At 37.9% G+C, this 27,400-nt stretch overlaps 1 protein-coding gene across 2 annotated transcripts in view; it reads left to right on the top strand.

Annotated features, from left to right (window-relative positions):
- Positions 1–27,400, top strand: part of DMXL1 (Dmx like 1) — a 110,837-nt gene that overhangs the window by 59,435 nt on the left and 24,002 nt on the right. The window contains exons 23-33 of one of the 2 annotated variants that reach the window (XM_063295307.1): positions 706–958; positions 1,548–2,617; positions 3,246–3,437; positions 3,663–3,739; positions 12,280–12,407; positions 14,272–14,520; positions 15,355–15,468; positions 22,068–22,243; positions 23,773–23,906; positions 25,476–25,561; positions 26,696–26,897. In XM_063295307.1, the coding sequence (XP_063151377.1) occupies positions 706–958; positions 1,548–2,617; positions 3,246–3,437; positions 3,663–3,739; positions 12,280–12,407; positions 14,272–14,520; positions 15,355–15,468; positions 22,068–22,243; positions 23,773–23,906; positions 25,476–25,561; positions 26,696–26,897 (2,681 nt within the window). The remainder of the gene's footprint in view (positions 1–705; positions 959–1,547; positions 2,618–3,245; positions 3,438–3,662; positions 3,740–12,279; positions 12,408–14,271; positions 14,521–15,354; positions 15,469–22,067; positions 22,244–23,772; positions 23,907–25,475; positions 25,562–26,695; positions 26,898–27,400) is intronic. The other variant, XM_063295308.1, reaches the window with a different exon arrangement.

Below are 27,400 nucleotides of genomic sequence, written 5' to 3'. Positions count from 1 at the left end.
GAATGTTATGGCTGAAGTCCAGTGAAATAGTTTTCTGGCTACAAGGGCAGCTATATGTCTAAACATGGTTCTGTCAGACCATAAATAGAAATGTGGTAATACACTTAAACTGATTGAAAATAGGAGTAGCCTTTTCTAATATCCATACAAAACAAAAGGAGTTGAAAGTGCATAGCATGGTAAACTATGGTTTAATACAGAATGCAGAAATTTCCAGCCTATGAACTGAGTATAACCATGGTGCCTTCAAATCAAGCCTGAGCCATCCTCCTTGAGTAAGCCCCATGTACTCTTTTAATTGCTGTATATGAAATAGAACATAATAAAGCTGGAAAAAATGCATAAGAGGTCAACCAAAATGATATAGGGGACTTGAACATCTTCCCTATGAGAAGAGGCTAGAATATTTGGAACTCTAGTCTGGGAAAAAGGGGTAGGATAAATTCATGAAGGACAAGTCTGTCAAAGGCTGTTGGCCTTGAAGATGCAACATTATCCATAGGTTGGGAGCATCATGCCCCCAAATACCAGTTGCAAAGGAACAGCAAGAGAAGGTTAACTCTCCAAATCATCCTTATAAACACTCCAGAGGCATCTGGATGGCTGCTATGAAAACATAATGCTTGACTAAAATGGGCCTTGCCTTCCTTATCTCCGATTGGATTCTTTTTTTAAAAAAAACACTACTTTGTTCATTTCAATTAGGTCTGTCTAGAGAAATTAAATGACATTCAGCTGGCTCTTGTAATTGCAAGACTCTATGAACCGGAATTTGAAATATCTGGTACTTACAAAGCAATTCTTCAGAAGAGAATTCTGGGAAGTAAGCCTCATTCCACTGAAAGTCCATCAAAACCACATTTTGATCCTTTTCTTCGAAGTATGGCTTACTGGATTTTGGAAGAGTATAGTCATGCTCTTGATACTCTTTTAAACCATCCCACTTTGAATGAGGAAGGTAAGCTGAAGCAATTTAGATAAACCTTTAGAATGTGTGCATGGTTAAATATAACTTTAAAACAGTAAACAAACTCTTCTAGTGTTCTGCATATTGTCTTGGGTAGTTTTCATGTATTGCTGAAGCACTGTGGCCTCCAAACAGCTAACTGTGATTTTGAAATGATTACATGTCATAGCACATTATTAGAAGCACAAATCGTTAGAGGTGCTGATTTTTCTCATTATCTGAAGTTTGTTTTTACAGCGTCACAATGCTCTCCCAAAGCACCATCTTGAAGCTTTCTGTGATTATTACAACACTGAATGTCAAGGAATCATACTGTGATGGAATAAAATATAAGAACTATGGGGAAAAGGCTTAAACATCTAATGATAAACCATTTTGTCATATTAATAACCAGAGTAGACTTACTGAACAAGATGATCAGTTATTAGACTGTTTCCTGTGTTCCTAAGATAAAAGGGGAATCTGTGTTGCCTCAGAGTATAAATGTTACTGTGTCATAATATTGACAGCAAGAAAATATCTGAATGATTTCTTTTAGAAAATAAATTATTCAGTATTCTTTTATGTGATATCTTTACAGATGAAGGAAGCTTCTCAAACTGTAGCCCTTCGGTATTTAATTTTTATAATTATCTAAGAACACATCCTCTCTTGCTGAGACGCCATTTTGGGTCTTCTGATTTATCTTCCACAAGGATTTGTGTAGCAGGAGAAAATGGGCTGGCAGATGAAATCAATTTAGAGGAAAGAAGATTGTTCTTCACTGCAGCATATACTCACTTAAAGTCTGGCTGTCCCATGTTGGCTTTAGAAGTATTATCAAAGATGCCTAAAGTGGTCAAAAAGTTGAAGTGTTTAGGAAGAACATTTAGTTTAAGGGACACTAGTAAAGGGTGTTCACCCTCTTCTCCAATGCCAGTGGAATCAAAAGATCACAAATTTTTCAGCACTGACTGGTCAGAACCAGTGCTAAATGGTTTAGGATCTTTATCAGATGCATCATCAGACAAGCATTCAAGTTCTGCTGCTTTGTTTGATTGGAGTCAGCCAGCTGCAGTCTTCCAAGATGACCCGCTGGAATTAAAATGGGACAGTGACAAAGATGAGAAAAGTGAGGATTCTTGTCTTGTAATGAAACCTTTGCAGAAGATAGCAAGTGAAAAAACAAATGAAGTTAGTTCTAGCTGCACTGAAACCTACAGTTCAGGAGGTGAAAATGATGTCTTAACTTCATCAGAAGACATCATTTGTGCACAATTGAAATTTAGGGCATGCTTGAAGATTCTTACAGAGGAGCTTCGTACATTATCCACTGGCTATGAAGTAGATGGTGGGAAATTAAGATACCAGCTGTATAATTGGCTTGAAAAAGAAGTGGTAGCACTTCAAAAGACATGTGACTACAGCATTGAAGCAGATGATGCTCAGAGAGGAATTACCTCAGTAATAGATGAAAATTCCTTAAATGAAAGAACTGAAGACCTGTCAGATGCACAACTAAAGGAAAATATTCAAAGAAGACAGTGGCTTATAAAATACCAGTCACTTTTGCGGATGTTTCTCAGTTACTGTATCCTCCATGGATCTCATGGTGGAGGCTTGGCATCTGTACGAATGGAACTGATTTTGCTTCTGCAAGAATCTCAACAGGTAAACAGATGGGGGTTTTTTTCTTGATTGATTGGGCTTGGCCTTAAATATTAATACATAATTGAAATAAATGATTAGCAAACTATTTAGTTTATACTAGTTTGATCATATATTTCTGGTTCAGTATATCTACAGTATATCTAGAATGATAGATTGATTTGAGCTATATATTTGTAATTTTGTCTTCAGATAAAAACCACTAAATTCCAGATAACTTTTTCTCTACAAAAAGTCTCTTAAGTTCTTGCTTTCAGTGTTTGAGCAAATTAAGTTATTGGCAATTTCCTGAAAATGGAGCTTGGAGTTTTTAAAAAAAGGAGACAGAAGCTTAACAGAGCAAGTATAGATTAAAAGCTAGGCTAGAAAATTCAAAGTTATGCTGCCTGCTAGTTACTGGGCCAATACTGAGGCACTGTTCCCAGACTATATTGCAACCTAAACAAACATTTCCCCACAAAAGACTTGGATTCCTTGTTTTCTTCTACCTTTAGTGGTATTTCTGGGTCAGAAAAGACAATAATTATTCCAATTAAGCATTGTGTTAGTGTGTGTGTGTATAAACAAATTCAACTCTGTAGGAAACTTGAAAACCAAAATATACTCTTTATTTTCCACCCTATTTATAAAGGAATTTTCAGAGCAATCCTATAGTAATATTGTATCTGAGCAGAGTGCAATACCACTTCTTTTCGCCTGTACTGCAAGTGCCAAAACTGTGGTGGCCAATCCATTACTGCATCTTAGTAACCTGACGCACGATATACTACATGCTATTATTTCTCTCGACTCACCGCCCCATCCAGACATACAGAATAATAAGGCAAGTATTTATAATGTAATAATCTTTTACTGAATATTTTAAGTTCTTTTTCTTACATGAATTACTGTAATGACAACCATATTAACGTGAGTATACATGTTGGGAATTCTTTATTTTAATTTTAAATGAATGGCCATATATACCTTGCATGAACAGATAAAATGAAAACACGGGATTCAAGATTATCTGAACAATTTTGTCTGAAAGATAATGTGTTTCTTCCAGGTACATGTAATGCACACATTAGCAGCATCTTTATCAGCTTGCATATACCAGTCTCTCTGTGGGGGTCATAACTGCAGGTAAATATTTTTTTAAAAAAGTAAGCTTTTCTGCACAATGAGAACAACATCTTTATTTTTACCCTTCTGTGCGATAGAATCATAATTTGGTATAAAAATACATAAAATGTTATCCCTTATCTGTAGTTTTGCTTCTGTTTTTCAAATATGAGGTTAATTATTCTCTAATGATCCAAAGCAGCCTTTCTCAACTTTTTGATCCTGGAGGAACCCTTGAAATATTTTTCAGGCCTTGGGGAACCCCTGCACATTCAGGCTTAAATATAGGCCAAAAGTTACAAAATTACTACATTCATTTCATGTATAGGCCTGTATATATGCATTAACAGTGTTCCTAAACTAAAAATAAAGAATGAAACTTACCTCTTCAATGTGAAGTTGCCTGAATTTGAAATTATTTTTTTAAATAAATCGTGATCTCCCAGGGAACCCCTAGTGACCTCTTGCAGAACCCTAGGACCTCAACATAAGAAATGCTGTAATTTAACAATTCATGGTTACTTTATGATATGGTATTCATTAAAAGGTGATGACCGTTGTTGTTATCAATATCCTTAGCTCCAGATTCCATTTCTATATTTTTGGAATCAGTACTTTTTAACATAAATACGTATTTTTAGCTAACTAGAGCAACTGACAAATACATTTGTTTTATATTGTTAGCTTAATCGTGGTCTACTGAGCTAATGTTATACTGCTTAAATTAGTGTAATGACTTCTGCAAGTACAAGAAAGGCTACAAATTCTGAGATCAGGAATAACAAGCAACTGTGGTTAAAGCAAACTATAGCCATTGAATGAGCTAGATCTGGCTTGCAGATATCCAAAAGCTGACTTTTCCCCCCTCATAATTATACTTTGCTATTTCCTTAACACCTCTGCTAACATCACATTGCTGTATTAGAAAACATTATGTGTTTGAGAATTGGCAAGCATGTAGAAGGTTCTTTATTCCACTCTTAATATCTCCTGATAAAGGCTGCAAAAACTGCCTGAAAAATTAAATAATTATAGTACCAGTAGAGGGTTAGGTATACTGGCTCATTTGAATGAAGTTTGAATCTATTTGCTGTTCGCTGCTGCAGAAACAGGTTGTAGAATACAAACATTCTTCCTTGAATTCTTCGGCCATTTCCAGTAAACATAAGCAGGGAAAAAGATGCTTTCACTATTTTGGGACATGTTTCACAAAGCAGTATTGGCCAGCTTATTAAATATTTCCTTCAAATCCTCTTAGCAACCCTTTTTTCTCAGTATGATCACTCATAACAAAGGTTAAGATTCTATATCATAACTACACTATGAGCAAGTGTTAAGAAAAATCTGGATCCTTTTATCTCCTAATATTTTGGCAATCTCACATGAGATTTCATGATGTTTAGTCAGTATTTTTAAGGGCACTTAGAATGTCATGTAATTATATCTGATACTAGTTGTCAATATTTTAAGGTTCAGATACATGCAGAACCATCCATAGTCTCATTTTGTATCCTTTGTGAATAAGTAGTACTAAGCCACCAAATTGAGTAACAAGAAAACTTAAAAAGGAGATACCCACCCCTCAGCTGTCCTTGAAGGCCGATATAGGAAAATTCCTTACCCGGAGAGACAATGCCCCTGTGACTCTGGTCACATAGAAACGACAGAGCATGTGCTTGTCCAGTACTTGTATTATAGAGACATTCGCACTAGCCTCATCTTACCATTATTGTATAAATACCCAGGGCACTCAGGACAAATTTACACCTCCCTGCTGCTGTCAGATCCCAACCCTGCTACAACATACAATGTTCCCAGGCTCTCAACAGCAGCGCTTAAAATCTGTCAGATGGTCAGTGCCATAAACAAGTTTAAATGAGTATCTAATTCATCACACTACAGTGTTCTGTACTGATAGACATACTAACCTTTATGCTCTCCTATACCCATCTAATGCTCCTATCCCTCCTTCTAGATTTTTTTTCCTTTTCTTTTATACTTTATATATATATATAATAATTTTAATTAAAATTCCCTTCTCACCCCTATGGGAGGTATGTGTCTTTCTCAACCTCAGGTCCTCTACCAGAGGCCTGGGAGTTTGAAGGTTCTTCACAGTATCTTAGCTGTTCCTAGCATTGCACTCTTCTGGACAGAGAACCCTGATGTTGTTCCTGGGATCTGTTGGAGCCACTCTCACAGCTTGGGAGTCACAGCTCCAAGTGCTCCTACCACCACTGGGACCACTTTGGCCTTCACTTTGCACATCTTCTCTAGTTCTTCCTTCAGGCCCTGGTACTTCTCCAGCTTCTCATACTCCTCCTTCCTGATGTTGCTGTCACTTGGTATCGCTACATCTATCACCACTGCTATCTTTTGGTCCTTATCTACTACCACGATGTCTGGTTGATTGGCCAGTACCTGCCTGTCCATCTCGATCTGGAAGTCCCACAGGATCTTAGCCCTGTTATTCTCCACCACCTTTTGTGGAATCTTCCATCTGAACTTGGGAGGGTCTAGCCCATACACTGCAGATATTCCTGTACACAATGCCAAGGTATGTGGTTGTGCCGTTCAGTGTATGCTGTTCCTGCCTGCATCTTACACCCTGCCACTATGTATTGGACTGTCTCTGAGGCGTCTCTGCACAGTCTGCGCCTTGGGTCCTGTCTAGTATGATAGATCCCTGCTTCTATGGATCTGGTGCTTAGTGCCTGTTCTTGTGCTGCTATGATCAGTGCCACAGTGCTGTCTTTTAGTCCAGCCCTTTCCAACCACTGGTAGGATTTCCCAAGGTCAGCCACCTCACCTGTCTGTCGATGGTACATCCCATGCAGAGTCTTGTCTTGCCATGGCACTTCTTCTGTTTGATCTTCCTCCCATGTCTGCTGCTGCCTCAGGGATTCTCTCAGCAGCTCATCTTTGGGTGCCATCTTACTGATGTACTCCTGGATACTCTGGGTTTTATTCAGGACAGTGGCTTTGACACTCAACAGACCCCACCCGCCCTCTATTCAGCTGGTGTACAGTCTGGGTGTTGGACTGGGGTGGAAACCTCTGTACATTGTGAGAAGCTTCTGGGTCTTCACATCAGCAGCCTTCATGTCCACCTTTGGCCAGCTCACTATACCGGCAGAGTATCTGATGACTGTCAGGGCATACCAGTTGATGGCGTGGATCTTGTTCTTCCCATTGATCTGGCTCTTCAGGACCTGTCTTATCCTTTGGTGGTACTTGGATATTGCTGTCTTCCTTGCTTCTGTCATGTTCACTGATTCAATGTAGTTTATACATCGTAACGTTTCACATGCCATGGCGCTGACCCGTTTTTCTGTTTGGGAGGGAGCTGCTGTGAAACCTTGTACCAAGCTCTGTATGTGAAATCAGTACAATGGAATGTGTTTGGGTTATGTTATCTGTTCAAGGCCTTTTCCTGCAGACCATCAGAAACCGTTAGGAGCACCTGGGATTGTGAACTTGAGAAGATTCTATGGGGGGAGGGATTTCATTTGCACCGAGGGTTTTTAGCTTGCATTTGGCGCGCTTTCATCATTCTCAGCTTTCTCTGTGATCCTGCATACTATTCTTTAATAAATCAGATATCTTTGAATTCCTACTTATGAGTCTGATGGTGTTTTAGAATAGGCAACCATTACATAAAGCTGAGAATCCCCAAAGTTGTACCGTTAGCTCCTACCAAGATCAGTTTCTTGCGAGGGAAAATAGTTAACAATGGCTGAGTACAAGCTCACGACCGGGGGACTTGAGGAGACAGCTAGCTTGATGCCTGAGTTGACAGTCAAGAGCGAAGAACTGAACCTCACCACAGAACCTTCAGACTCCCGGGATGGATCGAGTTCCAATTCTGATGTGGAGGAATCTAACGAGGGGGAAGAGCCAGAGCAACCGGCACCCGGCAAATTGCTCGCAGAGTTGATCACCTTGGATGAAGTAGAGGAACCCCAGCCAGGGACGTCAGGGGTGTCCTGGAGGTATCAGTTCCTGCTAACCCCAGACAAAGAATCTACTACAGTGTCAACAGAGAGAAAGCCGAACACGCGAGGGAGGGAGGACTCTCAAAGCCCTGAAAGGCTAAGAGTGATGGAGGCCAAAATAGAATTGATAGAGTACATGCTAAGAAACCTGTCTCTGTCATTGGAGGGGCAGGGGAGGCGCGGAGGAGATCCCAGCTTCCCACAACCATCTCCCATCCAGACCGCCGGCGGAGCGGGGCCGGAGATGGCTCCGGGATGAATCCCCACCCCGTAGGGCTCGATCACCAGTGTCCCCACCCCGAAGAGGGAAAGCTACTGTAACCTGGGGCCCAACCACTCAAGTGGCTGCCGATTCCGCTCCAACCGGAGTGGGGGTGAGAGACTTTTCTGTCAAGTTTGATGGGGATCCAACAAAGTTATTTTTCTTTTTAACTAATGCTAAAAGTTACATGAGGCAGTTCGGAGCATACTTCCCTTCCGAAGAGGCTAAGATAACTGCCATTGCCACCAAGTTGAAGGGTCGAGCGGCTGACTGGTATGTTCAATTAAGTGATGCTGACTCCCCTGCACTTGATTATTTCGATGAATTCATGTGGGCATTAAAGCTGCATTTTGAGTATCCTAACCAAGGCAAGAGATAAGAAGGCGCTGAAGGATCTCACCCAGGGCCAAATGTCCATAGCTGATTACGCCCTAGAGTTTAAGGCTCTAGCTGGGAAATCCCTGACTGGTCTCAGTCAACCCTAATAGAACGGGTTAAAGAGGGACTCAACCAGGACGTCCTACGGTGGGCGTTGTGTAGAGACAACCCAGAGTCATTGTACGACTGGATCTGTCTGGCAGGCAAGGCTGAGCACGCTCAGCATACCTTCATGCAAACCAGAAAATCTGAAAGACCACCCACCACCATGAGGGGACCCCAAAGTGCTGCGACTGCTGCCCGGCCAAGATATAGAGCCTGGGCTGAGGAGAGAGATTGGCGCTACGCGAGGGGTCAGTGTCTCCGATGCGGAAAGGAGGGCCACCGAGCAGCTGATTGCTCAAAAGCCAAAGCTGGAGAGCGAGCGGGGAAGCCGCCGGCCAAATCGCCCCCCCCCCCTCACGGCGGATGACAGCAGCCAAAGGTACAGCCGACACTGAGGAAGTAATCTACTTCTCGGAAGGAGCTGAAGACTCTAAGGAGCCAGCGGGAAACGCCAGCCACCTGCCATGAAGAGCGCCTGCGGGCATTTGGACGAGGATGGGCACGAAGATGCTATGGTGAGTGCTGACTGTCCCACTTTAGCAGTGAAAGTGAAATTGGGCTCCCGCACAAAAACTACAGAGGTCTGGGCTTTAGTGGACTCTGGGTGTTCCAGGTGTCTAATTCACCCTGATCTGGTTGCTACTTTGGACCTGCCTAGCTTCCCCCTCCAGCAGCCTTTGATCTTCACACAGTTGGATGGTTCAACGGCAGGAGGGGGCCCTGCAACCCATTTCACTGGAACTGTGGCAATGCAAATGGGCAGCCACCGTGAGACTTTGAAATTCGTGGTGGCACCTGTTGGCCACCCCTTGGTAATCCTGGGGATCCCCTGGTTGACCTATTGAAGCCCCTATATAAACTGGGAGCACAGAACTGTGACTTTTAAAGATGGATTTTACCAAGCTCCTACAGTGGAGATAGTTGCACGTGCGGGAGTTGGAAGGGCTGTGATCGCCACGCCGCGCCCTAACTTGGCACATTTAGAAGGCTTGCCTGATCAATACCAAGACTTTGCAGACGTATTTGGGGAGATGGAAGCAGATCAGCTACCCCCCCACCGGAAAACTGACTGTGCAATAGAGTTGGTCCCCAATGCTCAATTGCTCAAGCCAAAAATTTATCCAATGACTCAGAAAGAGCTTGAGGCATTACGGGACTTCATTGACAAAAATCTGTCCAGGGGATTTTTTGAACCTGCTAATTCCCCAGTTGGGGCCCCTGTGTTATTCCAGGAAAAGAAAGATGGCACGCTTCGACTCTGTACGGCCTATCGTGGGTTAAATTCCGTCTCTATTGTCAACAAGTACCCTCTCCCTCTCATGAAGGACATGTTAGCTCAAAGTACCGGACAAACCCCTTTTCACGTGGTTTCTGGTCACGACTTTGTTCCCATCCCTGAACTGCCACAGCCCCCTTCCCAAACATGTTCTGCATCTGACTGGGCTATTAAACTGTCTGATTCCTGGCCGGTAATTCAACAAGCTTTGGCTGATGCCCAGGCTGCTTACAAGTTGCAAGCTGATAAGCATCGTTCCTTACAACACGACTTCAAAGTTGGGGATCAGGTGTATCTATCTACTAAATTTATCAAATCACCTCAACCCTCTAAAAAACTTGCTCCCAAATTCATTGGTCCCTTTCCTATTGTTCAGCTTATCAATCCAGTTACCGTTAAATTGGACCTGCCTCACAATTTGAAACGCTTGCACCCTGTTTTCCATTGCAGCTTGCTTGAGCCTATGCACCACGCTGGCACCCTCAACCTCCTCCTCCTGCTCCACTCATGATTGACGGCCAACAACACTTTGAAGTCAAGGACATGGTTGATTCCTGCAAACGTCGAGGCACCCTGCAGTATCTAGTCTGATGGAAACATTTTCCTCATCCTGAATGGGTGTCTGCTCACCATGTTAACGCTCCTGATTTAGTTCACCGTTTCCACCTTGCCTATCCTTTAAAGCCTGCTGCTTAATGTAATCTTTATTTTGGGGGGGCAGTATGTCATGTTCACTGATTCAATGTAGTTTATACATAGTAACGTTTCACATGCCATGGTGCTGACATGCGTTTCTGTTTGGGAGGGAGCTGCTGTGAAACCTTGTGCCAAGCTCTGTATGTGAAATCAGTACAATGGAATGTGTTTGGGTTATGTTCTCTGTTCAAGGCCTTTTCCTGCAGACCATCAGAAACCGTTAGGAGCACCTGGGATTGTGAACTTGAGAAGATTCTACGGGGGGAGGGATTTCATTTGCACCGAGGGTTTTTAGTTTGCATTTGGCACGCTTTCATCATTCTCAGCTTTCTCTGTGCTCCTGCATACTATTCTTTGATAAATCAGATATCTTTGAATTCCTGTTCATGAGTCTGATGGTATTTTAGAATAGGCAACCATTACAGCTTCCTCATCATGGTTCCCCTGTGGCTGTGGGGTACCAAGGTACTTGTAGCTGGTCTGTATGTGGCCTGCTGGTAGTTCCACCCTATCAGACTTAACTACCTTTCCACTCCTTACTACCATCCAGCCACACTTCTCCAGTCCGAATGACATCCCAATGTCCTCACTGTAGATCCGTCATAGGTGGATCAGCAGGGCAATGTCTCATTCACTCTTAGCAAGGGTTGACTGTAGCTAGTTTGTCCATGATCTTATGCCTCATGTCAGCTTCTGTACTATGTAATGGAGGGGTTGGCAGTGACATTCCAGCTTCAGGTGTTGGCTTCACCTCCAGTTGTTCTTCCCGGTCTTCTTGAGTCTGGGATGTAATGTAGAATCAGTCTGTTTCAAGTTGTGAGAGCAGCTTCCTCTTCACTATGTTGAAACATTGGGTAACTAGCTGTTTCTTAGTTAGCATGGATGCAGGTCTTCTGTCCATCCATAATTCCCTTGTACGTTTTATATAAACCCTCTCATTAGGTCTACTGTTATAGTAGCATCCCATCAATTCCAGGTTCTCTTGTCTTTTCCATGTATGGTTTATTCCAGTAACCCACTTATCATCAGATTGTCCTGATTCCCCAACATCTAGCGCAGACCTTGTTAATCCTGGCAACCTCCGAGCCGGCATGACTCTCTTAGTTTGTGTCACTCTCATATTTTGAGGTAAGCAGGTGAAGCATTAGGGGATCTTTGCCCAGATACCCCTACTGGTAAGGTAGGTACCAGCCAGGATTTGAACCCTGGTCTTCTGCGTCAAAGGCAGTGCTCTAACCACTATGCTATCCAGCCACACTCGTGCGCGCACACACATGCTTTTGTATTTTTTTTTAGATTTTAATGCATTTTCTATGCTTTTAACTAACTGTACCCCATCCTCCTTATGCTGGTCTTTGGCCGTAATAAAGATTTGATTGATGTTAATAAGAAGGTGAGCACGGAAAGGTGTTTCTTTTTTTCCTGACAAAAAGATAAGGACTGAAGGACTTTTACAAAGTTCCAGTCAGAGTTACAGCGGTCTGTAGAAGACAGCAAATACCTTTATCAGTATCAACTAAAGAAAGTAAAAAAGCTGAAGAGATTTCATGTTCTCAGAAATTTTTAATCATAATGCACTCAATAGTCAATCTCAGTTTGAAGCTTACTTTAAATAGCAGGTCTCACAGTAAAAGTGCAACACAAAATTCCCAGATTAAAAAATCGGATTTATAATATCTGTTTTTCAGCAGCTAATCTGACTAGGGTAATCCTGATTAGAATATGTACTGCATAAAATAGTTAAGCTAAAGAAATCATGTTTCACCATTGTATTCAAATCAGATGCCTGAAAACCCAGATGTATCATAATTAATACTTGATTTTTTACAATTTTTTTTTAAAAAAATAGTTCATTGCAAGCAAACCAATTCACTGGAATGATTTATCAGACATTGCTGCTCTCTCATCGACATTCTCTAAGAACAGCAAGCTCAGATGAAACAGTAACTCCTAATACTACACCAGCTCAGTGGCCAGGTAACCATGATTTGTTTTTCTTCTTGGAGTTTTGAACTATCTAGCTACTTTGAAGTATATTGTTCTGTGTTACAACAGTGAGCTTAAATTAGTTTCTTCTCCTTTTTCTTCTTCTAGTGTGACCTTATGGCTATTAGTTTTTTCTTCCACTTTAGATTAAATGCAGTGTTAGGTAACCCCATGGTGATTAATCTTAACTATGGTTAGTGAACACAAATGTGCTTTAAAACTATGGACTAATCTATAGATAGAGGTAAGCCATAATGTGATTGGTTTTTAACTGGCTTGTTTAGTTATTTGGGATATATAGTTAAATTTAATTTCATTAAAATTCATTTACCTAAACCAGGCCTGCTCTGGTTTAGTTTAACCAGATTCACCAGGTCAGTCTGCCTTGGTTAATGAATGATTGTCAAAAATCTTGACTTTAGTGTTCACTATGAATATAGCTGATGACCACATTTATATAACATTCAAAGACACATTATAGTTTGGCTTACTTCGTTTTTCAGAACCAGAAACATGGACAAGATGAATTCTGGTGAAAGTCTGTTAGTATGAATCTGTAATCACGATTTTGTTCTTGGTTTAGCAGCAGTAGTCATGACTTATTTTATTATCCAAACCCATGAACGTTGAGTTATTTCATCTATTTACTTTGGCATTGCTATAGCAAGCTTATGGAGTTGACTTTTTGATCATGAATGGGCTAAAAAGTCATTTTGTAATTTATTGGAGTAATAAGGCAAATGTAACAATAATTAAAAAAGAGAAAATATGATATAAAATAATCAAAGCATAATAAGTTATTCAGTTGCAGTATAATAAAATCAGTCGAAGAGAATATTTGTAGCTTGGGGTTAAACTGTGGAGTCCTTGGTGCTCTCTGAGCCTTGTTGTTTTCTTGCAGACCTTTCATTGCCAGACTAGGCAACATCTTCAGTGCGAAAAGGGAGTGGGGTTTGCTGTCTGTTTATTTACAGTGGCTTGCCCTGCTTGTGTTGGTGGGGGTGTTGGAGAGAACAAAGAGAGAACAACAATTTTTTGTTTACCCACTGAAACTAATATTATATTGTTTTTACTGTAGGGACATGACCGTACTAATTTGTTTAACTCTAAGAATGATAGAGTTAAATAAATTAGTATGGTTATGTCCCTACAGTCAAAACAATATAATGCCAGGAGAGTCTTCATTTCTTTATGCGTCTAGATTCTCCTGGCAGTAACTGAATAGACAAGTTTTCCCAGGTGCACAAACTACGTATTTATGTATATGTGTATGTATTTTATCCCCATTTCACTTTCTACAAACTTAATCATGATTTAAAGCAACTCCACTATAAACAATTTTTGTTGAATGTAAACTAAAATTCATAACTAACATGGAAAGTATGGGTGATATACAGTACATAAATGCACAGTTTAAAATTGTAATATACAGGTTCCTGGACAACATGATTCAATCTCTGACTTAATATGTAATAAAAAGGTGGAGGTACATGCCTCTTATTGATTTGTCATGTCTTCTTTGCATTATTTATAGCATAACTGCCTTATTATAGTATGTGAACTACAATTTTAAAAACTCATCCTCATTTGTGAGGAAATAAATATTTTTAGCAATGGGACTATTACTTTGTTAAATATTTTTTCTTCAACAGGTTATAGACCACTCATTCCCACTGATTTAGATGTGACTGTTGTATTCTCTTCAGGATTCATCAAAGAATCAACTGTCCTAAAAAACTTACACTAATATTACCAATGCCTCTTTACTTAGTGATTCTGGAAATAATTGCAAAAGGCTTCTCTTGTGTTTCTTTGTATGTGTTTTAACACTAAATGGCAGTTCCTGTCTTTCCAGGAATAATGGATTTAATACAATTACTGAATCAAGCTGGGGAAGAAGCTCAGTCTGGGATCACAGTTTTGCTCTGTGAAATTCTTACAGCAGTCTACCTTAGTCTGTTCATTCATGGTCTAGCAACACATTCCAGTAATGAATTATTCAGGATTGTGGCCCATCCCCTTAATGACAAAATGTGGTTTGCTGTCTTCGGTGGTGGTGCAAAGATTCCCAAGAAAGGACCAATTCAAGAAACAACCAAGATGGGTTAGTACATTCCATTTTATTTTTCTTATGTAAATCTTTTCTGAACTCAGTTCCTTTCTAGTTTTTATAGTATATTTTTATAGTATATAATATGAGTATGTTGTCAGACAGTGACAGAGTTCCTACATAATACTAAACCTTAACTATTATTACATACGTGAGCAAAAATGATTTCATGTAAAACTTGAACATGTGCACTTTGCAGATCCATCTCTTCCTTCCAATCTAATGGAAAGAATAAACCAGAATTTAGTTTCACTTTATTGAAATGCTGATTTATTATTTTTGAGCAAGAAATTAAGTGTGAAAAGAAATCCTGGTTAAACAAGTTGGCAATATGATATACTATCTGTTGCTGGCTTGGTTAGCAATGACAATATTAGAATTTCTTAAAATAAAACTTGCACAAGGAAAAGAGTGAAGGATTGGATCCCAGTACAGGAGGTTTTTTGTTTGTGCACATGGCTTAATGTTGTGTGTAATATTCCTGTTTCAAAAAATGACATAAGTCTTCATTTTTAGTGCATGCCTACTTAGGGGAATACATTTCACTGTACTTATAGGAGTCTAGTGCAGTGGTAAATAATTATGCATAATTGTAATATAAGTAAAATGGTTGCCTTATGCATTTATGATGTATAAATAAAGAGTCCTAAATAAATTTGAAAAAGGTTCTCTGTTTGGAAAATTAAAATCGTTTTCCGTGTGTAACTTTGTAATGTTGTTGACAACATACTGGCTGAACATTTTAAAAAATGTTGAAAAGTTGTGTTCTATTATGTATGACAGCAATATTCTATCTAAGCGTAGTCTTATGTTTTCTCTCTTTGGCAGGTAGGCACTTCCCTATGCCTAGCCCACATCAGGTAGTAGTATTCTCTATGGAATGCGTGGGGTTTACCAAATCTCTAACAACCATCAGTACTCATAGTCCTACCAAACTTGCAGGCAAGATACTAGCTTCAGTTCTAGGCATTTGAATCTAGTGTTGATATGTGATGTGATCTTGCATAAAAAGCAATAAGGCAAAAAAAATCTGCTTGTAAGTCATGATCTCTGATTTAATTGTGGATTATTTATTATTGTCAGCAAAATTAACCAAATTTTCAATAATTACAAATCATGTTGCTGGGTATTTTCATACTAAATTAGTTTTAATAATGAAGGAAGACCATGACTTGCAGTTATCAGAAATATTCCAATATATTTTTGTCCATCAAGGCTGCTTGTTTGTGTCACATGACTGTATGCATGTGGCTATGAATTTCTGTTAGTTTAGCATACAAATATCTTTAATTTATAATTAAAAAGAATTTAATAATTGAAGATTAGTGCAGGCTAGCAAATAATAGAAAAGTATAACTTGGCATTTTCAAATGATAAGGTGATACAACTGATTTTATTTTGACTGCTTTATAATTTGATTTGTGATTAGCAGGGAGAGATTATTCTCTAATAGTTTCTACACTTTCGTGTTGAATATTTTTACCAAGGTAAAAATAATCTGCTTAAATATGTACAGTTTCAACACTGAATATATAAATTTTGAATAGGATCAGCTTTCTTTATGGCTTTAGTTCAAGATGTCAACCCTGAAATAGATTTATTGCGAAGTACATAAAAGTGATTTCAGTGAAACCCAGGTAAAAGAAATTAATCTTAACCTGTTAAGATTAATAGATTTTCATTGGACTGTTTGTTTCAGAGGAGAAGGAGGCATAATTGGTTGGTTTATACATTTAATCTGGATTGGAATTTTTGGTAGAATGTTTCTCAGCTTTTGTGTTTGGATAAAGACAAATAAAAAGAATAATACAACTTTTCAGAACAGACTGATATTATTTAAAGAAATGTATATATACTTTCAAGCACTTGTTTTGCTCAATTGAGTATTAAGCATTCTAAAGATTAGAATAAAAATTATTCCTTTTAAACTAGCTTGCATTCTTCTGGGTTGCAAGAGTGGTTACGACGCTGGCCTTGAAATAAGAACTGTGAGTTCTAGTGCCGCCTCAGGCATGAAAGCTGGCTGGGTGACTTTGGGCCAGTCTCTCTCTCTCAGCCCAAGAGCCAATCAGGCGTGGTATGAGAGTTCTAGTCCCGCCTCAGGCATGAAAGCCGGCTGGGTGACTTTGGGCCAGTCTCTCTCTCTCAGCCCAGCCCACCTCACAGGGTGGTTGTTGTGGGGAAAAGATGTGACAGGAGTATTAAGTAGATTTGCTGCCTTGAGTTTTATGTATATAAAAAAGGTGGGATAAAAATATGGCGACAACTACTACTACTAATGGCTTTCTCTTGGTTACTTAAATATATCTGTAGTTAGCTATTAAGTTCATATTAATTTGTTAATTATTTATGTAGTTTAGAAAATGGTATGATTGGCATAAAAAGGTAGGTTTTTTAAAGATGCCCAAGACATATCACTGTTGAGGTTTATTGTGCTGAAGGGAAGCACTAATTGTCACCAAATTAAGACATTAAATGCACAATCTTCTCCAAAATTCCCATTTCAGAGAAAGCTGATATTACTACAAACATTATTTAATATGAAGCCCATTCCCAGTTATTTAGGGATATCATCTAGGTTGTTAGCAGATTAGCATGCAGTACAGATCTTTAAGAACTGTACACTAGTTATAGTTTCCAGACCGCTTCCATGGACAGCCCCACAGAGAACAAATTCAGTAATCTACGTTTGAGATTAAGACATGAATTACTTTGGCCAAACTGTTTCTGTCCAGATATACTGTATCTGATGCACCAACCTAAACTGTTAATAGGCTGCATGCTACAGAGGAAATCTTGAGCCTCCAGTGATAATGAAGATGTAAGAACAGGCTCAAGCAGCAAACCTGTTTTTCTCTCCCCAGGAAGGATTGTAGCCCTATTCAAAGCAATCCCTCAGAATGCATTACCAGAATACACTTTATTGGCTACCTTCCAGCCCGCCTCTGCTAAAGCTCTGGTGTGGTCATAACAAATGTCCAGGTGTTATAGAGGTGTAGAACTGGGTGATACTGATATCCTGGTGAAACCTTTCCCCAAATCTGCTAATGTCTTTACCTAATGACTTCATATAAATATTAAGTAGCTTTGGAGACAACATATACTTGAGACATCCCACAGCAAGATTACCAGAAGTCCAGCTTAAGTTCCCCAATTCTGTTCCTGGGATTCTGATACGCAGATTAAAACAGAATCACTACACAACTGCTCCCTTCTTCTGAATCAATCCCAGATGATACTGTGGTAAATGTTGTCCAAATCTGCAGAGAGATCAAGTGAAAGCAAGAGAGTTACATGGTTGCTCTCACTTTCCCAATAACACTGACTATGGTCAATTATGTCCTGTGCCAGGCTGAACTGAAACTGAGTTATTAAATCAGAAAGAGCAAGCAAATAAGTAGTAAGCTGGACTACTACAAGCAACTTGTCCACATTGTTCACATACAAAACCTGAAATTGATCCCATAAAACTGGGCAAGGTGATGCATTGTATATATCACCTGGTACTGTAATAATAGCAGCATTTACATCATTATGAAACTAAGTGAATTTATCTATACATATTGTGGTATTATGAGGGTGTCAATATCTGAGTGTGTCAGCATTCTGCATTAATCTTCTAAGTGGTAGGATGTTGGCAACAGTATGCTGCCTTCGAGGATAGTGTTTAGATTAGAGATTCTGATTGCATAGAATAACATAGGCATGCTTAAATTGAAACTGGGATTTGGTTGCTCTCATAGAATACTGGCCTAAATGGGCCAAAAGTGACCAGCCAATGGTACTGTCTTTACCATTAGTGAGGAATGCTTCATGTGACACAAGTATGACTAAGGCTGGTAATCTAGTGTATTCCTATTCCATCCTGCTAAAAGGCATTGTATGAAAACCTCAGTTAACTAAAGCCATGGTGGACCATAGGGATCAAAACTGATGGGCCCATCTAGTGATGACCAGAGAGTGTGGAAGATTGTGACTTGGGATGTAAGTGGAATAAATGATAAAGAGTATTCATTAATGAATGAAATGAAATAAAAGTAGACTGTGCAATTGTGAATAAAAGAAATGAGAAGGATTTAATAGATCTGAACAAGGGTGACCCGATCTTCTGGAGTGGATTTTATGAATACATGTGAAAGTGTGGGTTTTCTTATAAACTAAAAGGCTAAAATATATGTCAGAAAGTTTGAATTGGCATTATCTGGATTTGTGGGAGCATATGAAAATAGGAAGTCATACTGTAGGTTGGTGGCAGTTGACTATTGTACTTCAGGGAATGGTAATAATGAAAGAACCCAGGATGAGAGTTAAACTGCAATTACAATGGGGTAATTGGGGAAATGTTAAAATAAAGATGTGGCGTTTTTTATGGAATGGCCTTGGTCTTGTTTAATATATGTGTGAAGACTATATTTGTGTCTGATGACTGGAAGAATGCCTTTATTGTTCCTTGTATAAAAGGAAAGGTAGGAAGAGTGAATGCAAAAACTATGGGAGGATTGGTTTGTTAAGTGTGCCTGGGAAGGTGTTTGGCACAATTCTGGTTGAAAAGATACAGGCGGTGACAATGAGCAACATTTGGGGACTGAAGTGAAGCTTTATACTGGGCAGGGGGTGCATAGACCAGATTTTTGCCCTCCAGCGATAATTGAGAAATATATGAATATAACAAGTTTATGTTTGTTGATTCAAAGAAAGCATGTGAATAAGCTTGAATAATGCAAAGCTTTGTGCAAATATGGACCTGAAGATTGGTTGCTGGACACAATAAGAACAATATGTGAGAGAAGTAAAGCATGCATAAGAATCATAGGAATGCTTAGTGAATGGTTCAATATTGAGCAGGGAAAAAGACAAGGATATGTGATGTCTCCCTGGTTGCTTAATATATTTATGGATGAATAAATAAGGAATGTATAAGCATTTCCTTGTATAAGGGAAATGGAGTGAATAGTTGTAAGTTATACATAAATAACAAAAAACTGGAGGACGTTGATGACTGTGTGTAACCAACAAAAATGATTTTCCTTACAAGGGCCATTTCCCTGGTATGGACTTAAGCATTTTCATACCACCACCCAGATTTTGCTGCAATCATATCAAGTGTGTCTTATTTTGTTGAAACAATGGTTGGGTGATTCTAGTAAGTGCTGTAAGGGAGTAGTGGAGAAACAGAATAAATATTCAGTATTTGTTCGGACATTTTATATGTCACATGAACGTTAAAGTTAAATATAATGATTTCTTATTTATTACAAAATGTATATTATGTATTGATCGCTGTTCTCTGATTATTTGAGAAATTATATAAGTTTTTCAGTTTATTTGATTGGATTGCTAAAAACCAGATCTGTTATGTGCCCAGACAACTTGATGTTTAGGTGCTATTAAAAAGGATTAAACAATTAGAGTTTTATGGAGGTCAGATCTGAAATTGATAAGCATATAAAAATAAACTACTGAATACTTTATACTTTAGAAGAATACCTCTAAATGATAGCATCTTCTTTGAAAACCTATATAAAATAATTTCCTGAGAATTAAATTGTAGTGAGAATGAGAATGTCATGTTATAAATAAAATGTTTGTTTATTTTCTATCAGTGAAATTTGTTAAATACTTTATTAGCATATTTTATTAATACACTATAGCATGAATTTTATATAAGTTGTATACCTTACTGTTTTGTGAAATAAGCAGGGGACATTTGTAAAGTGGTGATACAGATTAGAGAAGGATATATTTAGATTTACATATTATATTGCAAGCCAATATATCAGTAATTATGAATGTTGGATTTTTAATTCGGAAGAAAGATCCATTTAAAACGTAGCATATATAGGGCAATCCACAATTCTTTCAAGTAATAACATTTTACAGAATAAACTTGTAGCTTACTTTTTTTAAAAGCTGATATAATCCACATTTTTAATTTAATTCAATTAAACACATTTAAAAACAAAAAGACATGCCATGCAAAAATAGTTCTGTGATAGCAGTCAACTAAAATTATGTCAAACTATGTGGGGTTTCAAATGGCTAATGGAATGCAAATTGTGTTGATGGTTGCAACTTTCCAATGCAAGCTATGGAATGCTCAAAATGTTGCTGCTTGTCAAAACATGATACAGTTTATCATTTTAGATACTAAGAAAGTGTCATTTCAGAATGCTTTTTAATTTATTTTTATTTCAGTGTTTGGAACAGTATTTGACTAAATTGGGGTGGGCAACTTCTGAAGATTTGAGTGCTAAACTCAGTCTCCCAACCCTCTGGAAGACTGTAGGAGGCGATCTAGTGATGCAGTTGGTTTTCAGCCTCTGTTAACACCATTCTTTCAGAACAGCAAGACATCATGATTCACATCTTTAATCCTTCCTCCTCCAAAATGACAGAGTCAAAAATCATGTCAAGAAAATGTAGCACCTGTCTGCAAGTCCTTAAACTAAATGTGTCTTTTCACAGGGCCATATGATGGCTGTGGAAGGCAGCTGCACAATCCCTGGAAAGATACATTTGCTTTAAGGACTTGTAGACAGGTGTTATATTTGTACCCCACACATTTCAAAGAAAGTTTTTGTCTTTGACAAAGTAAACTGTTTCACACCTTTATCAACTAATAGTACAAGACTCCTTGTAACTGCAAAATAAGAGTTGTAAACCATGTTTAAAAGCACATTTCTAAAAAATCAGTGGGACTTTAATTTTCTGTAATGTGTTAAGCCTGGTTGGTAATCTTATAATTAATAGATTACTAATATTGCCTGCTTAAATCACAAATCTATTTCAAAATAGGAAAGGTTGAATAGAAACTAGAGATACGCATCTTTTTCAGCCTCTGTATCATGTAACATTTTTGTTCAGCTTATTATTCTGTGCCTCCATTTCAATGTAAGAGTAAGCTTTATTTTATTGAGTTCAAAAACTAATGCTCCATATTAAGCAATGCATGTGCATGCTTGTTGTGCTGGCTAAAAAGACTTTGAACTATAACATGTATATTTGATATGTCTTTAGCATTAAGGTAAGTGAGATTTTCATGCTTGTTCATTAAATAGTATGCTGACAAATATTTTGAAATAATATTTATTTTCAATAGAAATGTTTATCTATAGACTTAATCCAGAACATTAAAAAAGACAAAACCTGTATACCACTGAATATGTTTATATTTTCTATTATAAAGCCGCTCTGAGAATTTATAAAAATAAAGATATATTTGTAATATAAGTAGTGAAGATTTCAGTTCTCAGATCTATTCCAAAATAATGATTATGAATCATTTTCTTTAAAATGCATTTCAAATTTTCATGGAAACATAACCAACAAAATATGGGGGGGAATAAAAGATAGGTATTTTATTGTTTAATTTCAATAATTAAACATAACAAGTATTGGATTTGAAAGTTCTTGATTGTTTTTGTTGTAACTAAGCAGATTTTTCCTTGAAAGTTTTAATTGATTTGAAAGTGAAGATGATATCCTTAATTTATGTGGTAAGTTTCATTGTCCTATAAATATGAATGTGTTTCTCTTTGTAGCCTCTTCTCCTATAGATGATGGTGAGAAGCAAAATAAACGGTTTAGACTGTCATCAAAATCCTCATCAAAAGAGAATTCACCTACTACTTTACCTGGAAAAGAACAAGACTTTTCAAATTACAAAGAGAAATTTATTCCTCCTGAACTTAGTATTTGGGACTACTTTATAGCAAAGGTATTTTTATATATATATGCTAGAAATAGAACTTGTGATTTTTTTCTTGATAAATGGAGAATCTATCCCTAGATCAGCTCCTGCTTCAAACTTGTACACCTACATATGGCAATCTTCAAATAGTAACCTAACCTCTGCTGAAAAATACAAGGAATTAAGCCTGCATTCTTACATCATGCTAAGCCAAAACTGGTTTTCAAGATTTCAAGATCGACATGCCTTGTTTGGCCAATTCTTATGCTTATGAATTTTTGCAAACTATGCATTCATTAGAGGCGTGGAGCAGAATCCAAAACAAACCAGCAAACAGCAGGAAATCATGAACATAGCATTTTGCTTCATACATGGAGCTATAGATACAATCAGTAAGCCAGCAAAAACCTTTGATTTCAGACTGGTATTATGTAACTTCCCTGAAGTCATAGTTTATTGAGCCAACTGGCATAGTACAATGAGCTTAAAACAAATAAAACATGTTCTAACTTGTTTGGGCCTTTCAGAGGGAAAGTCTTCTATTGCTCCTTACTCATTGTCTGAATATTTGACAGGTAAACTGCTCCCCATCCAAACATACACTTGAATGAGAGAGGGATTTGCAGCTATAGGCCTTGGGTGGTTTAGGTATCACTTACGGATTTATATATGGGACATGAAAAGAGAATTCTTAGGATCCCACCTCCAAAATAAACATTTAATGGCATTGTTTCAGACTTCCCTGCCCTTACCTAGCAGTTATGGAAGCTCTATGACTTCCCATAAGTTTGTGTGTGTATATGTATATGTACACTCACACAGTTGTATAGAAAACATGTTTTATACTGTATATCCACGTATTAAGTACGCATGCATTCACACATGGAATATTCTTTTCCCTGCCTTTCCTCCCATGTTTGCACAGTTTCAGTGCTGGTGGCTGATACTCCATTGATTGACAAATCCTTCCTTACTCTCCATTATAAGTCTTTAAGTGAATCACCGCAGTCGTTAAGTGAATCCAGTTTCCCCAGTGGGCGTTTTTTGCCGAAAAACGGCAAAAAACATTGCAAAACGCAATCGTGACTGCAGGACGCTGCAACCAGTCATAAATGCAAGCCAGTTGCCAAGCGCTCGAAATGCAATCATGTGACCCTGGGGGGTGTAATGTTTTGCGATGCTCAGAAGTGCTTTACATGCCATAAAGCACCCATTCCAAGGCCTTTGTAACTTTGGACCATTGTTAAACGAATGGTCATAAGTCAAGGATTACCTGTGTGAGATGGGCGGACTATAAATTTACTAAATAAATAAATACAACAAGAATACCTTAAGAAATGCATAAAATGCCAATTCAGTATAAAAGAGAAAGAAAGGCTAGTATTTTTCTTACTCTTATTATAAGCAAAATAGTAACACTTCAACAATATACTGTATATAATAAATACATATTTAAATTTATATACTAGAAATTATCTACTATTTAAACAAACGTGTGTGCAGTTTTAGTTTTGACTAATATTTTGCAACGTTCTTAATCTGTATTCTTTTTTTAGCCATATCTTGCATCATCCAAAACTAGATTTGAATATGATTCAGAAGAAAGTCAGGAAAGCAGTGATGAAGATGAAGATGGAGCATTCTTATCAGATTCAAAACTTCAGGAACACTCTAATCCAAATTCATTTAGGTATAAATTATTACTGTGTTAAATCTAGTTTCTTCTTTACAAAATTAATGTAGGCAATTTTGCAGGCCCTTTTTCATTCATCTTCTCACAGTAGTACATACTTTGTGTGATGCTAATTTAGAGTTTCCCCTGTTTTGGTTGGGGCATCAGACTAATAGGAAGTCTTTTGATATTTCAGCAATGCATTGTATATTTTCCTTGGATCCTGCAAATTTAGCACATTACAGCAGCCTTTCTCAACCTTTTGACCCTGGAGGAACCCTTGAAATATTTTTCAGGCCTCAGGGAACCCCTGCACATTCAGGTTCAAATACAGGCCAGAAGTTACAAAATTATTCTATTCGTTTCACATGTAGGCCTGTATATATGCATTAACAATGTTCTTAAACTAAAAATAAAGAATGAAACTTCTTTAATGTGAAGTTGCCTGAATTTGAAATAATATTTTAAATAAAGCGTGATCTCCCAGGGAACCCCTAGTGACCTCTCGTGGAACCCTAGGGTTCCACAAAACCCTGGTTGAGAAATCCTGCATTACACTTATGTAAAGAAAATCAGGGTGTAATTTTCAGGTTCTAGTTCAGCATAGGTATATATATTAATGCAAAAGAATTTGTGTGGTTCTTTACCAAAGAAGAGAATATATGTAGCTCAGGGTTGAATTGTGGAGTCCTTTGTGCTCTCTGAGCTTTGTTGTTTGATTGCAGATGTTACATTACCTGACTAGGTAACATCATCAGCGCTAGTTGCTGGTTAGCACTGATGAAGTTACCTAGTCAGGTAATGAAACATCTGCAAGCAAACAACCAAGCTCAGACAGCACCAAGGACTCCACCTTTATCAAAGCTAGTTGTTGTTTATTCGTTTAGTTGCTTCCGACTCTTCGTGACTTCATGGACCAGCCCACGCCAGAGCTTCCTGTCGGTCGTCAACACCCCCAGCTGAAGATCAAAGCTAGAGCTTTGCTGAAGATCAAAGCTAGAGCTTCTCAAAATTTGCATTGCCATGAGTTCTTAAAATTAGAAAAATTAAAATTAGTGTGACATCATCCCCCCCCCACTCCATGGATATAACTAATGATTTTATTAGAGTTACGGCTGAGCAAGAATTAAATATATACTTCCTTTTTTTATATAAGAATTTTATTAATTTTGAAACAAAGATAAAAACTACAAAAAAGCAAAAAAACTACAGAAAGAAAGAAAAAAACTAAATTGTAAAACACAAGAAAAAATTATTTTGAAGATTACATAAAGAGGTGACTTTCAACAAGAATATACAGCAATTTCCATAATCAATTCCTTCCTTTATATCAAACCAAGATCACATTATTTCTATAAATCATTCTATTAGCACATTATAAAAATCACTAAACACAATTGCTCCTTCCCCTTATATTAAAAGAAGAAAATATATAAAAACCTCCAAATCAACTCCCCACCCCCCAACAGCATTTATTTAATTTTTTCCTTCCTACTGGTATTCTATATATTTCTGTCCACTATAATATGTCTGCAGCAATATGGAAATTGCTGGAAGAACAATAAAATCTTTTTTGTTGTTGTTTAGTTGGTCATTGATGCGCTTGGCTATGGTTCAGCTCGTTCTTCGTAACTTGAAAAATTTCTACCCTTTGGCTGGACATGATCTTATAGGTAATATATTTTTGAGCATTTGTGGTCATCTTTGTCTGTTTTTATATGTACATAACACTATGTTCATTAAACTAGAGGTATTGTATGCCAGGTATTTTGAGTAAACAGAAAGTCTTTTGACAGTTGTGGCTATTTGAAATAACCCAGTTTTGATTTGAAATATAGTGCCAAGCTTGTAACGTACTATTTGAGCTGGGGAATCTTTCAGAATGATGAGAGCAGAGTTAGAACATTGCCAGTAAAATTCAAAACTGTTTTCAACTTGAAGTAGAATGTTTTGAGTTCAAACAAGGTGTTACAAACTCGTAATGTTTCACATTTGAAATGTTTTGCACACCTCTAGTTAAAATCATAATTAGATATTGAAAACAAAGTAGAACACTGCCTTTCACATTAGTCAGAAACTAAACAAAGTAATTTTCCTGAATGTTGGGGCAGGTAAGAAAAACTAAATATAAGGACAGAGAATGAATTTCCTGATCTTTTTCCTCTTCAAAAAGTGTGGATTTAAACTAATACACCCATCAGCTGCTAAAATCTTAATGTCCATGAGCATTTAAAGGGTAACTAATGATATGATGTATAAGATAATAGCTTATAAGAATGTATTAGCTGCAAACATTTAAGTTCAGATGGGATACCTCTTTATTTTCTAAAATGTTAGCAGACATTGTTTTCAGGCACATCAAATGCCAGTTCACAAACCGTCTCATAATTCATTTGGCTGTGGGATAAGGGGGTATGGTGGGTGAGGGGGTAGGGTGAGGGAATAAGCATTTCTCCCTCTCCCAGCAATGCTGCTGCAGATGGCTATGCTTCCAGCTGAAGAGCTGCTAGGAGTAGGGAAAATGTTCTTTTACCCTTCTGTAGCAACACTTTATTGATAGCTAATGCAGACAGCCTAAGTATACTGATGAGAAAGTAGGTCCTATTTTAACAGTGTGTTTGCCAACTTCAGTTTTGATATAACTACTTCTGAAGTTCACAGATACCTTAACTGTCCAGCACTTTTTAATGTTATTAATGTTGTGACAGCTGCAACAGTTGTGGAAAATATTTGGTATAAAACATTCAGAGAATATAATACACCTTAAAGAAAATACTGCAGTAAATTAAAAACTAATCTGTCCTTAGAACTTCCAGTTTGCTCACCGCTGTGCCATGCAGTTCTGAAGGCTCTTCAGCGCTGGGAACAAGTTCTTCTCAGACGACTTGAAATGCATGGAGGCCCGCCAGAAAACTTTATTTCTATTCATATTTTACAAGATGCTTCCTCTTCAGGCCCTGCACTACTTCGCCACAAAGCCTTGCTGGAGCCAACAAACACTCCTTTCAAGTAAGTTTATACCCTGAACAGAAATATAAAATCAGTTATATTTCCTATATAATAATCTACTATTTAGTCAACTATATGGAATCTCTCGGAAATGCTTATTGTTTGTTCACAAATTCACGGTTTAGCCCTGCAACTTGTATCATTTAACTTTCCATTACCATGAACAATGCAAATTGTTAAGGTTTGGTTAAGTAACTAAAAGAAAACATAAGAGGTTTAGAACTAGGGCTTTACACATTTTGAAAATGATGAGGAAGGAGTTCTTTGACAGAAAAGAAGTCATGCAACGAGAACAACCATGGGTAACAGAAGTACAGCTATGGGGGAAAAAATTGGCTTTGAGTCTCCATGACAAGACCTCCAAAAGAAAGAAGGTTAATATGCTTGAGTGATTCCCACAGCAAGAAATAGAAGTAGTTATGTCTGGACCAGATACTTTGGCTTGCCAAATATGCTGTCTCCCAGGATTGGTAGATATGAAGTAGGGCAGAATGATTTCAAAG

Source organism: Candoia aspera, chromosome 2, assembly GCF_035149785.1.
Source record: "Candoia aspera isolate rCanAsp1 chromosome 2, rCanAsp1.hap2, whole genome shotgun sequence".
Classification (NCBI taxonomy): Eukaryota; Metazoa; Chordata; class Lepidosauria; order Squamata; family Boidae; genus Candoia; species Candoia aspera.
The sequence above is the reverse complement of the archived record's forward strand: the minus strand, read 5'-3'. Positions and strand labels throughout refer to the sequence as shown.